General features: G+C 46.7%; 1 protein-coding gene across 1 annotated transcript in view; it reads right to left on the bottom strand.

Annotated features, from left to right (window-relative positions):
- Positions 1-13,293, bottom strand: part of LOC146808515 (extracellular calcium-sensing receptor-like) — a 107,346-nt gene that overhangs the window by 70,222 nt on the left and 23,831 nt on the right. The window contains exons 2-3 of the mRNA XM_085623970.1: positions 4,738-4,768; positions 2,183-2,474 (exon numbers count right to left, since the gene is read on the bottom strand). Coding sequence (XP_085480096.1) covers positions 2,183-2,474; positions 4,738-4,768 — 323 coding nt within the window. The remainder of the gene's footprint in view (positions 1-2,182; positions 2,475-4,737; positions 4,769-13,293) is intronic.

Below are 13,293 nucleotides of genomic sequence, written 5' to 3'. Positions count from 1 at the left end.
GAAGGTCTGCCACTCTGCTGGACTGCTGCTCTGGAAGAAATTATGTTCTGCTGTGCTGACCTGGCTGCTGCTCTCTTTGCCTAGGTGAGAAGGACTTGACCTGCACCACTTGAGCCCATAGTGACTCAACAGGCTTGCTTTCTTGCCTCCTGTTCTGCAGTCTCAGGGACTCCAAAGACTTCCTGCTACTCTCCAACTAGCACATGGACATCTGTGAGTCCTACCCTACCAAGTGGTGCCAATCGAGCCCTGGGCCCTTGGAAGTGAGTTTTTCTGTGCTGCAGCAGCAACATCCACTCATCGACTTTGCACTGGTTGATAAAAACGTTATCCCTTCGGAGCCGACGCATCACCGCTTTGAGGACATCACAGTGCTGGCTGTGCACTTTAGTGACAATGCATTGCCTTCATCAGCAGGTGTTCGATGATGACCATCTCCCACTGCGCAACTCAGAACCGATGCATCACCTGCAACCAGGATCAATGCTGACACATCACCTCCTACTTTTCCTCGTATCTTGCCCCTTGCTGTCGATGCTTCCTCTGGGAAGGTACTGTTTGCAGCGGGTCATTTGTGGCTCCTGTATCCAACCCTTGCTCCATTCTGGTCGGCCTGATTTTTTTATAGAATTGACCTGGTCCAGCACGACCAGATAGCCCTGATTGGCGCATTATGCTTTTAAGCTCTTTTTTCAAGATATTCTTTAAAAATGTATAACTATTCATTGGAGTTTTGTCTTTGTGGTCTTGTTTTACTTATGTATTTATTGTCTATTATGCTAACCTGGTGTGGAGACAGTTTGTGATGTTTTACTTGAGTTACTATGTGTATTGCACAAATACTTTACACATTGCCTCTTTAGATAAGGCTGACTGCTCTGTGCCAAGCTACCAGTGGGTGAGCATAGGTTATCTTTTAGTCTGTTTCTAGCCCCCTGACTAGGATTGTGGTTCCTGTTTCAGCAGGGTGCAAACCTCTGCCAACCAGAAACCTAATTTCTAACACAGATGCAAAATGCATTGTGGGATTTACAAAGCCATTGAAAGTCTGGTATGTATCCTGAATTTAGCAAAACCGAGCGTTGTGTTGAGAACTTGTATTCTCCTGAGATGGTTCTAGACATCGCAATACCTGTAAAAAAAGGTTCTGTGGCAGTTGCATTGACAGGAAAGGTGAACGTTCAACACATGTTGGTTGGTTGGAGGTCTTCATCACAGCCTGCATCACTAGTTCTGTTGGAACAGCCTACCGTTGTTGTTGGCAACCCTGGGTCTTCTTCTGTGAATGAGGTACATACACGTTGAAGCCTTCTGAGAGGCTGCATAGTATTCCTGTTTAAGGAGAATTAACAAAGAAAGCAAGAAGGATTTATATGGAAAAGCCTACAACCTTGTGGCTTGCAGGGAGTTTTAGTTGGATGCGTCTGTGCTGATGCAAGCCTAAACAAAGAAATACTAGCATTCTGGAGTCTTTTGTTGTTTTTAGTAACAGAGGTCTTACAGGACTGCAGAGACTTGAAGTCACTAGAGCGGGTGCAGTAACTAGAGTGAGGTCAGGGGACTCCTTTTCTATTTTATTGAATAGACATGACCCATTTAAAAGGATATTTATGAGATTACCTCAGAAAGTTCTTTGATTATCAAGTGAACCCTGAAATATAAGATTATCTAATAGAAGTCGGGCTACTGCTATGTGCTTGTTGCATTGTGTTGAAGTCTTATGTTTCAGGACTCCCGAAACTGTTATGAACCCAAAGATAAAGTGCAGATCACAGCTGAACGGAAGTGTTATCAGTTAAAAGAAGTGGCGACACCCTGATCAAAGCATTTATGAGAAGACCTATCCTCTTTTTTAGTTGAGTCAAGGTATGTTTCCCTTATTGAGACTGATTGTTGGGTTTATTCTACTATAGCTCTGGTTATAAACTTTGATTGTTGATGGAAGGTGGGAAAAGTCCTGCTGATGTCTTGCAGGATCAATTCCTCTGAAGTCCTCTGTTAATCCCTTCCTCTCATAGCACAGCTGCAAAGTCCAAGTGATAGCTCTCTCCATACCACACATGAGGAGAGTGGAGCTCATGCTACTTCTATGCTAAGTATTGGGCCCTCAATCTCAACTTTGTGCTTTGTGGTTTAAATGTTCTACAGTAACCAACTGTATTTCCAACACATTTTCTCTTACCTGGGGGTAGTGAAGGACCCCCATGATCCTGGCCATAGGGATAGTTAAGGATGATAATGTTTCCCCAATTATTCCCGCCACTAGGGGGCGTGTTGAGCAGCTGTATCCAGGCACTGGCTCCTTCTTGCCCGACAGTATCTCCAAGGTCCCCCGGAGGGCCTGTTTCTCGGATATACAGGAATCAAAGATGCGGAAACCCAGGGTGATGTTTGGTAACAAATCTGGAATTTGGTTGATTTCTTCAATAGCAAAAACCATGGCCAGAATCACCCGGTAATATCGTATGTAAAACCTGCAATATATCAAGGATGATATATTTTCAATAGTTCATAAATTGGATATTATAGGACACAAATATTTTTGATAAGATAATCAATAACAAGATTTTTCATCAACAAAAATAAACCAAACTGATCGGAACAGGTCAGCATCCAATTTTGCTTGGACATGTTTAACCAAATAACCAATCTTAGTGTGAGCCTCTCTTTTAAAATGACGATCTTTTTCGTCTTAAAATGAGTTCTAGAAACACAGAGGTCACCATCAATTCTAAACAGACCCAAGGATAGCCAGCAATGGCATCCAAAATGGATTTCACCTGCATTTCCCTATGCGAAAAAAGTTTCAGATATTGGCTTATTGCTCTTGGGGATTATCATATGTTTCATCTCTGTCCTGCCACACACCTAACTGGGAATAGACACATGATAATATGAGAAATGTAACTGTGTTATCTTGGTGAGGCATAAATAACAACTAAATTTGACCTATTGGAGGATTCTAGTAGATGTAAAGAGTAAAATAATTGGGAAAAACCCAAAATTGAATGAGAGTATCTGTCTGTAAAGTATAATTTCAAGCCAAGCCTCTGAACTGAAGGTGGTTCTTTTGTGATTTAAGTAGGAAAATCACACATTTTGATGAACAAGGTCACACCACTAAACAATATTAATAGGTCTTTGGAACATAATTTCTGGTTTACTATTAGACAACCAGTACATATGATAAGGGTAATGTGCCATATCTGTTCAGACACTTTTGATGGAATATCTTCCTGCATACGCCTTACCTTATGAATATCCTCCAGGCACAAGACTGGATCCGCAGACACCACATGCACCAAGACACTCACTGAGTAGCTATGCGCTCTATAATACCGATGATGGATTGATTTATGCAGATATCATAAAGCTCAGGCAAAGACATCCTGTGGCATCTGCAACAGGAATTAAACCCTGAAATCTTTAAAGGAGACAAATGACCAAATCGAAAGCTGAGGATTTTTTGTCTGGAAAGCACCAAGAGAGCTCCAGTTCTATGTCAATGAGGTGCAGAAAAACAGGAAATGATGCAGACGTGCCAATCAATACCTTATATGTCCCAACATATCCTGATTTTAACACATCCTAGATTGATATTGCTAGAAAAAAAAAATCAAGGTTCTGTTTATAAGATGATGAATCCGCAGGAAGTGTATGAATCCACCAGAATATTGCTACCAAAAGTAACTTAATTTTTCTTCAGCATAGATAAGATTTTCTCAGTATTAATGGAAGGGAAGAATAAAACTGAAACAAACAGTTATATCTACTAGGGCAGAGGGTTTTTGTTCCCAGAGGTGTTGTTGAGGTGAATCCTGAATCTGAGCTGAAGCTTTTTTTGCTTTTTGCTTTAAGTTGCATGGCTATAATAACATCACTTAATACATGTAGGAGGTTATTTAAAAGCCCACGGAATGTCACTTTTAATTATGTTCCCGCAGTGCACTGGGCTTACCCATATCTACAAGGCCATGTAAAGGCACCCTGTGTGGCTTTTCATGGGCTTGTAGATATAGGTGAGGCTTCTCAGTGCAAGTGGCTGCATTGCCTCACACTGCAATGGGGAGGAGTGCCATGGGCATTATGGTGGGTGTTACCACTTAACACCAATGGCATTCAACACATCCCCAGATTTACAACAATTTATAAACCTTGGAATGCACCAAAAGCCTACTTCTCCCCAGGGGCGGCATAACGGTTGTTTCTGTGAGGGAAGGTGTCCCTTTCCATACAAAAACAACCTAATTTCAACACAGACATCCTTGCACCATGGTGCAAGGGTGATTGAATTGGTGAATGACAGCCCTTTGTGTCCCAGCTCTGTAACGGAGGACAGGAATGCACCATCTCTCTTAGATACAGCGCATTCTTGCCCTTTTCAGTTGATGTCGGGCAGCGCTGCAAGAAGACTTGCGGTGCTGCCCTATGCCAAAATATTGTGAATGAGGCCTGTAGTGTATGGATCACTGTTAGCATTACTAACATGCTGAGTTAGGTGCATGTATCAGAATGATTGCACATTTTTTGAGCAGCACATGGAGGTGCAAAATCACTCTTGGTGCAACTTCGGCAAAAGAGTGGACAACTTGTATGAGCAAAAATGACATTTATATAGGAAAACACACATTCTTAGTGCACAAGAACAAAAATTGTAGCGACTCTTTAGGGAACACTAAGACAATTTTGGTGGGAAATATATGTGGGTCTAAAATCACTTTTAAGTGCAGTACCAACCTTGGCACAAGTTTATCAGGGGAGGAAACACCTGTTGGGGAACAAAATCACATTTAAGAGCAAAAACACATTTAGGTTCAACATCTCATTTAGATGTAAAATCATATTTAGGTACTAAACTACATAGACTTTCAAAATGACCCTTGGCTCAACATCAACATGCAAAAACAACAGTTGATGGACAGAATGCAGAAGAATGCCATACATTCACCCCAGTACAGAGATCTGGGCCCAAATCCATTGGTTTTTTGCTCGCCATTCCAGTTTGAACCTTGCCATATGCAAATCAGTCTTGACCCTGTGCCTCATGGGAACAGTCCAGCCCGAACTGCCAAGCCAGGTCCTCCCTGGACTGGAAACAAGCATCCTAGGACCAGTTTCGGGGTTTCACCCCTCTTCAGCCAGGATAGCTTGATTCCAGTGGTATGGACCCACGTCTGGGCATACCTGGCGCACTTAGTGAGAGAAAGCAAAAGACTCACAATTGATGGATGGAATGCAGAACAAATCAAAACATTCACCCCCAGTCAAGAGATCTGGGTTCACAAAAGTGATTTAATAGTAGTAAATTTAGGAATCTTAACATTACTACTACTAAATGCCTTCAGTGAATACCAAAAGTAGTAAGTTTAGGATTTTGTCTCAGATTACTTTTGTGAATCGGACCCATTGTTCTTTGGCTTCAGATCTTTCCCTGATTCCACATAACAAAAATTTGTAATCCACAAATAAATAGATAAATGAATCCAAATGTCCAAATAAACAAATACAAAAATCTAATAATTCCAATCAAGATCCCACAAAGTAATCCAAAGAATTAAGGTTTGATTTAAAAAAAAACGATAAAAAAAAAAAAGTAATACCTGCTCCAGGAAACCTGAAAAAAAGGAAATCAAAGTAAAAAAAGACTATATATACTTTTCCCTGTGTCTGCCAAAAGGATTCAGCTCTCAATCGTGGTGGGAGCTGTGGCTTGAGAGGACGGTCACTCTAGACAATGAATATACTTTTCCTAAAACAGGAATGCCATGCACTCCATGTATGCTTTAAACATTTTTTATTTATCAGTTAATCAATTTATAACTAATGCCATACAATTTGATACAGCATTGTAATACATTATTAAAACAGAGTAAAAAATGCAAAACAACAATCTAGTTCAAAATACTAACAGTATCAAATCTAAATACACCAAAACCCATGATAAAACACTATAATTACATTTTAAACCTCTCTCCTAAGTCCCTCCTACCCTAAAATCACTCAAAAAAATACTAAACATGTAAAATATATCAAAATATGTTATAAAGAATTATGAAAAAATTCTAAAGTATAAATTAAATAATGTTATACAAATATTATGTAATATTTCATATCTATAACAAATATAAATATATATGTATGTATGTCTATATATATATATAAATATATAATATATACAAATTAAACAAATGTGAAAATTAAGTTGAAATTCTATATATATATATTTAAAAATGTTGAAATGTTAAAAAAATGTAAACAACTATTAAACATCTCAAACATATCAATCAATGTTATAAAATTGATGAAAACATTGTAAAGGTTACATTAAATAATATTATCAACTATATACATTTATTTAGGAAATAAAAAGAAAATGTAAAAAAAATTTCACACTAAAAAATAAAAGTAAAAATGTAAAACAATCAAATGAATACAAATAAGCTTTATCAGATTTTTTATTATTAAAAATAGTGACAACATGTTTACTTAATTTTATCTGTTTTTATTTTTTATTTGAAGTATATATGACACAAATTGTGAACCTATAGAATAATAAACAATAATAAAATAATAAACAAATAAAAACGGAAACTTGTTTGACATGTTTTGATATACGAAATGTGAAAAAGTTATTGGACTCTGAAGGAGTAACATTTTCCACTCCAACCTAAAGGAAGGTGTTGGACACTAAAGAGGTGGAATTTACTAGTCCTAATCCAATCTAGCCACATTGGGGAAGGTGTTGGACTTCTAGTGAGGTTACAATTACTATTCTGACTCCAAACAAAACCAACTTGGGGATGGTGTTGGTTGTAAAATGGGTGACATTTACTATTCCCACTATAATTTAACCATATTGCAGAAGGTGTTGAACACTAAAGTAGTAAAATGTATTATTCCAACTCGAATTGAAACTGAATCACAGAAGACGTTGGATGCTAAGGGATCGATTCTGATGTGGTTTGGAAAGCTTCCCGACTGAATCGGTTTGGAAATTGTTTCCGACCCACTCGGGTCGGGAGAGTCCAACCGACCAAGTACGATACATCTTGTTGCTTCCCGATACGATCTGGATGGACTCCGATTGAATTCAATGTGAGCGTAAGTTCCTAACCGCATCGGTCGGGAAGACACGTTCCCGATCTGATTTGGAAGGAGCAAATGCCGTTAGGAGGCCTTCCTAACCGCATCGGAATCAGGCCATAAATGGTTGTCGTTTACAATTCCCACTCCAATCTAAACATATTGTGGGAAGGTGTTGGACACTAAGGGCCTGATTCCAATCCGGTTAGGGAACCTTCCCCATTGAATCGGGTTGGAAATGGTTTCTGACCCACTCAGATCGGGAGAGTCCAACCGACCAAGTACGATGCATCCGGATGCTTCCAGATACGATTTGGTTGGACTCCAATTGACTTCAGTGGGAGCCTATTTGCCTAATCGCATCGTAATAGGGCCCTCGGTCAGGAAGACACGTTCCCGATCCGATTTGGAAGAAGCAAATGCCGTTAGGAGGCCTTCCTAACCACATGGTATTCGGGCCCTAGGTGGGAAGGCTTTCCTAACTGCATTGGAATCGGGCCCATAATAGTTGAAATTTCCAATATTCACTTCAAAATAAAACATTTTGGTGCCGATTAGGATCCTGGAAAAAAATTCCCCGTAAGACTCGTATCCGATCTTTTTACCGTACGAATCGTACAAGTGCCGTACAAACTGCCAAGTACGATTCGCATGGGAAAAAGTCCATACGAATCGCATTGGGAATAATTCCCCACACGTCCTCGGGTCGGAAAATGTGTCCGACACGTCCCAGGACGATTTACCGTACAAATGTGAAAAGTGAAGTCCGACCGCGCAAGTACGATCCATCCCGTGCGTCCGATGTTACAACCGGATGGAAAAAACACCGTCCGCACCGAACTCCCATAGCAACCATGGAGACATGTGCCCGCATACGTGCCCAACACCCCCCCAGCCCCCGTATGTATGCGCCACAACCCCCCCCTCAGCCCCCGTATGTACGCGCCCAACCACCCCCCAGCCCCCGTATGTACACGCCCAACCCCCCCAGCCCTCGTATGTACGTGCCGAACCCCCACCCGTGCATGTACACCCCCGTACGTACGGACCGTACACCCACCCGTGTATATACACCCGTGTACGTACGGCCCGTACCCCCACCCGCGTATGTATGGAGCGTACCCCCACCCCAACAGTGTATGTACGGCCCGTACCCTCACCCGCGTATGTATGGAGCGTACCCCCACCCCAACAGTGTATGTACGGACCGTACCCCCACCCACGTATGTACACCAGTGTATGTACGGACCGTACCCCCACCCGCGTATGTATGGAGCGTACCCCCACCCCAACAGTGTATGTACGGCCCGTACCCTCACCCGCGTATGTATGGAGCGTACCCCCACCCCAACAGTGTATGTACGGCCCGTACCCTCACCCGCGTATGTATGGAGCGTACCCCCACCCCAACAGTGTATGTACGGACCGTACCTACACCCGCGTATGAATGGACCGTACCCCCACCTGCGTATGTATGGAGCGTACCCCCACTCCAACAGTGTATGTACGGCCCGTACCCTCACCCGCGTATGTATGGAGCGTACCCCCACCCCAACAGTGTATGTACGGACCGTACCCCCACCCGCGTATGTATGGAGCGTACCCTCACCCGCGTATGTATGGAGCGTATCCCCACCCCAAGAGTGGATGTACGGACCGTACCCCCACCCGAGTATGAATGGACCGTACCCCCACCCGCGTATGTATGGAGCGTACCCCCACCCCAACAGTGTATGTATGGCCCGTACCCTCACCCGCGTATGTATGGAGCGTACCCCCACCCCAACAGTGGATGTACGGACCGTACCCCCACCCGCGTATGAATGGACCATACCCCCACCTGCGTATGTATGGAGCGTACCCCCACCCCAACAGTGTATGTACGGACCGTACCCCCACCCGCGTATGTATGGAGCGTACCCCCACCCCAACAGTGTATGTACGGCCCGTACCCTCACCCGCTTATGTATGGAGCGTACCCTCACCCCAACAGTGGATGTACGGACCGTACCCCCACCCGCGTATGAATGGACCGTACCCCCACCCGCGTATGTATGGAGCGTACCCCCACCCCAACAGTGTATGTACGGCCCGTACCCTCACCCGCGTATGTATGGAGCGTACCCCCACCCCAACAGTGTATGTACGGACCGTACCCCCACCCGCGTATGTATGGAGCATACCCCCACCCCAACAGTGTATGTACGGCCCGTACCCTCACCCGCGTATGTATGGAGCGTACCCACACCCCAACAGTGGATGTACGAACCGTACCCCCACCCGCATATGAATGGACCGTACCCCCACCTGCGTATGTATGGAGCGTACCCCCACCCCAACAGTGTATGTACGGCCCGTACCCTCACCCGCGTATGTATGGAGCGTACCCCCACCCCAACAGTGTATGTACGGACCGTACCCCCACCCGCGTATGTACACCAGTGTATGTACGGTCCGTACCCCCACCCGCGTATGAATGGACCGTACCCCCACCCGCGTATGTATGGAGCGTACCCCCACCCCAACAGTGTATGTACGGACCGTACCCCCACCCGTGTATGTACGGAGCGAACACACACCCCACCAGTCTAAGTACGGAGCGCACCCCAGGCCCCAACACCAGCACCCTCACCCAACATCGCGCATGTACGAGTCGTACCAAGCCAGAGACAAGGACAGCACTGTACAACAAAATGGCCGATGTACGCACCGTACAGACGCTAAAAACACACGTACACAACCAGGACAAAGCAAAACAACACAAGAAGACTCCATTTGAATCGCACAAAGCCACAAAACATGTCCAACAAGCACAAATACAACCTATTCACTGACCTGCAACTGCCAAACCCCCAAAAAGAGGCCCAAAACACAACCACTCCTTATAACACACCCACCCAAAGTTCAAACACAGCCACACCCACCAATGGATCCTTTGCAACAGACCCACTGCTGCCAGACCACACAGAGAAACAACTGCACCATACTACAACCTCCACTACACCTTACACCTGCACACCTTCACACAACCACCTTCACAAACACCCCCTCATCACATTCACACACCTGCACAACCACACCCACACACCCACAACCATCCACACCCACACCCCCCACAACCATCCACACCCACACCCCTCACCATGCCCACTAACAAGAATCCAAAGTTAACTAGCCAAGAGTTGGAGGTCCTTGTCGACGAAATCCTCAGAGTCGAGCCACACCTCTTTGGAACATTGGTCAAACAGACCAGCATTTCCGAAAAAACAGCCATGTGGCAGACGATTGTCGATGCTGTGAATGCTGTTGCGTCCACCAGAAGGACCAAAAGCGTTACAACAAACAAATGATGGATGGAATGCTGACAATGCAGACATTCTCCCCCAGTCAAGAGATCTGGGTTAAATCCATCGTTCTTTTGCCCACTACGCCACCCCAGTTTAGACTTGGCCATATGCAAATCAGTCTTGACCCTGTGCCTCATGGGAACAGTCCAGCCCGAACTGCCAAGCCATGTCTTCCCTGGACCGGAATCAAGCATCCTAGGACCGGTTTCTGGCTATCAGCCAGGATAGCTTGACTCCAGTGGCGTAGTGAGTACGGGTCCCACGTCTGGGAATACCCATCCCACTTAGGGCGAAAAGCGTTACAACAAACAAATGATGGACGGAATGCTGACAATGCAGACATTCTCCCCCAGTCAAGAGATCTGGGTTAAATCCATCGTTCTTTTGCCCACTACGCCACCCCAGTTTAGACTTGGCCATATGCAAATCAGTCTTGACCCTGTGCCTCATGGGAACAGTCCAGCCCGAACTGCCAAGCCATGTCTTCCCTGGACCGGAATCAAGCATCCTAGGACCGGTTTCTGGCTATCAGCCGTCATCAGCCAGGATAGCTTGACTCCAGTGGCGTAGTGAGCACGGGTCCCACGTCTGGGAAGGACCAGGCATGAATGCCAAGCCAGGTGGTACGATCTGCGGAGGACGGTCCGCCGCAAAATGACCGACGACCACAACCAGGCCAACATCACTGGAGGAGGGCCGGCCCGCAGACGCGTACAATACCATCCCTGGGAGGAGAAGGTGATGGCCATACTGCCGGTGGTGGCAGTGGAGGGAGTAGAAGGACTCCGAGAGCCTGGTGAATACACAAACAACTCACCTCACATGGGGGGAACGTCATCCACAACCAAACTCACAATCATGCACGCAACCACCCCAAAGCTATCGCATGACTCAACCACACTCCATAAACACGCACATGCCACTAGCGCCACCATGCCCCATGCACCCAGCTGGACAATGCCAAGTCACAAGCCACAGAAAACACCAACACAAGACACGGTAACCCGGATGGCGGGAGTGTGGGCCTCAAAAATCACATAGTGCAACTCAGAAGCAGACAACAATGCCCTCTGCCCATATGGCCTAGGTCACAGCCAGACAAACAGTGTGTTCCCACACAGGAAAGACTTGCCTGCAAATGGCGGACGCCTTGCATGAAGACATGGGGGTGAAGGCACTTTTTGCACATGACTGCAGCTAATGAACAGCCAACACTGTGAAAGAGTGGCAGCACACACCACCACAGCAGCAGCGCAGACACAGACACTACACCCAATGGGTGCCTGGAGATCAGAAACAAACTCACATGAACAAGCCAAGGGCCATTCAAAGATCTGCAAAAAGTGTGTGCCTAGGAAGCTGAGCTGAGGTGACAGAGGGTGACACACAGAGGGAGGGAGAGGGGGAGAGAGAGGGAGGGAGACACAGGGAGACGGACAGAGGGAGGAGGCTGACACAGGGAGGGAGGGAGAGGGGGACAGAGAGGGAGTGAGAAAGGGATACACAGGGAGACCAATTCAGCCTTGGGTGGTGTGGGAATGGCTGCTCGTCAGCAGGTGGACTGCGTGCATGTAGACAAGGGTGGCCAGTGCCTGAATCCCCCTCTCTTCTCCATGGCAAAACACTGGGCCATGTCTCAACCTGTGCACGAGCACAACGCCAGCTACCTGCAGTATATAAGTGTGTGGAACAACTCCATGTGCCCACGTACAGTGCAACACGGAAGGCGCCAATGCATGGCTCGCCACACCTGCTCACTCCACTGCTGACTGCTGTCACAATTGACGCAGCAAGTAAGACTGTGTCACACATAGGTAAAGTCTCAAAAGCTGTGGCCAAGGGACATACCCATGCACAAGTGCACTGTGAGTGGAATGCAAGACATATCCAAATACCCTGAGGAAATGTGCCAACTCTGAAACAAATGAAACATGGATGTTGCATGGAACAAAAATAACATTGTCTCTCTCACACACAGGTCAACGTCGTGGATCACCCCCCAACACTGGGGGGGAAGACTCACAGGACCTGGCTCTGCGGGAGGACGATCCCACCGGCAGCGACGACTCTCACCACTCTGTGGACGACCCCGACCAACCTGGCCCCTCTGGTGTCCAACCACCTGCAGCACCTGCGTCAGGTACAACTGGGCCAACCACCACCCCCACTCCTGCCACATCCCAGGAGACACCCAGGATCCCTGCCCCACCACCACAACGCAGCCAGGCTGACCAGGAGGAACACGGTGTACCGGGCACCCAGGAGGAGGCAGGCGACAATGCAAATGCCTCCCCTCAGGGGTCCCGGAGACCCGATGTGCCCACAAGGGCAGGCCAGGTGCAAGTGGGCAGGGGTGGTGGGAGTGGAGGACGGCGGAGGCGCGAGCCTGACCAGTTGGCTGCGGAACCGGTATATTCCCATGTAAGAAACATCCTGGACACATACCGGCAGGACACCACGGGCATGAGCCAGGTTGTGTCCACCCTCAACGAGATGAAGGGGACCCTCGAGGAGATCAAGACCCAGCAGGCCCAGCAACATGCGGAGCAACATGCCTGTCAACTGCGACACCAAAGACGGATGGAGGACAGACAGGCTGAGCTTGTGACGGATCTCACGGGAATTAACCGTTCACTCCGTCGGATAGCCGACAACATGGGCAACACTCCCTGTGCCACCAGGCGAAGAACATCACCACCCACAGGGAGGGATCAGGAGGAGGAGGATACATCCGACGGAGCATCCCAAACATCGTCACGGCCTGCTTCTGAGGGTTCCCGCAGGAGGGCGGGTCGTCCACGGAAAAGACCGTGAGGGTCGGCGCAACAGCACCATCTCCCAGGACACCTGGCCTGGCACCTGG

Source organism: Triturus cristatus, chromosome 8 (assembly GCF_964204655.1).
Source record: "Triturus cristatus chromosome 8, aTriCri1.1, whole genome shotgun sequence".
NCBI classification, from domain to species: domain Eukaryota; kingdom Metazoa; phylum Chordata; class Amphibia; order Caudata; family Salamandridae; genus Triturus; species Triturus cristatus.
The sequence above is the reverse complement of the archived record's forward strand: the minus strand, read 5'-3'. Positions and strand labels throughout refer to the sequence as shown.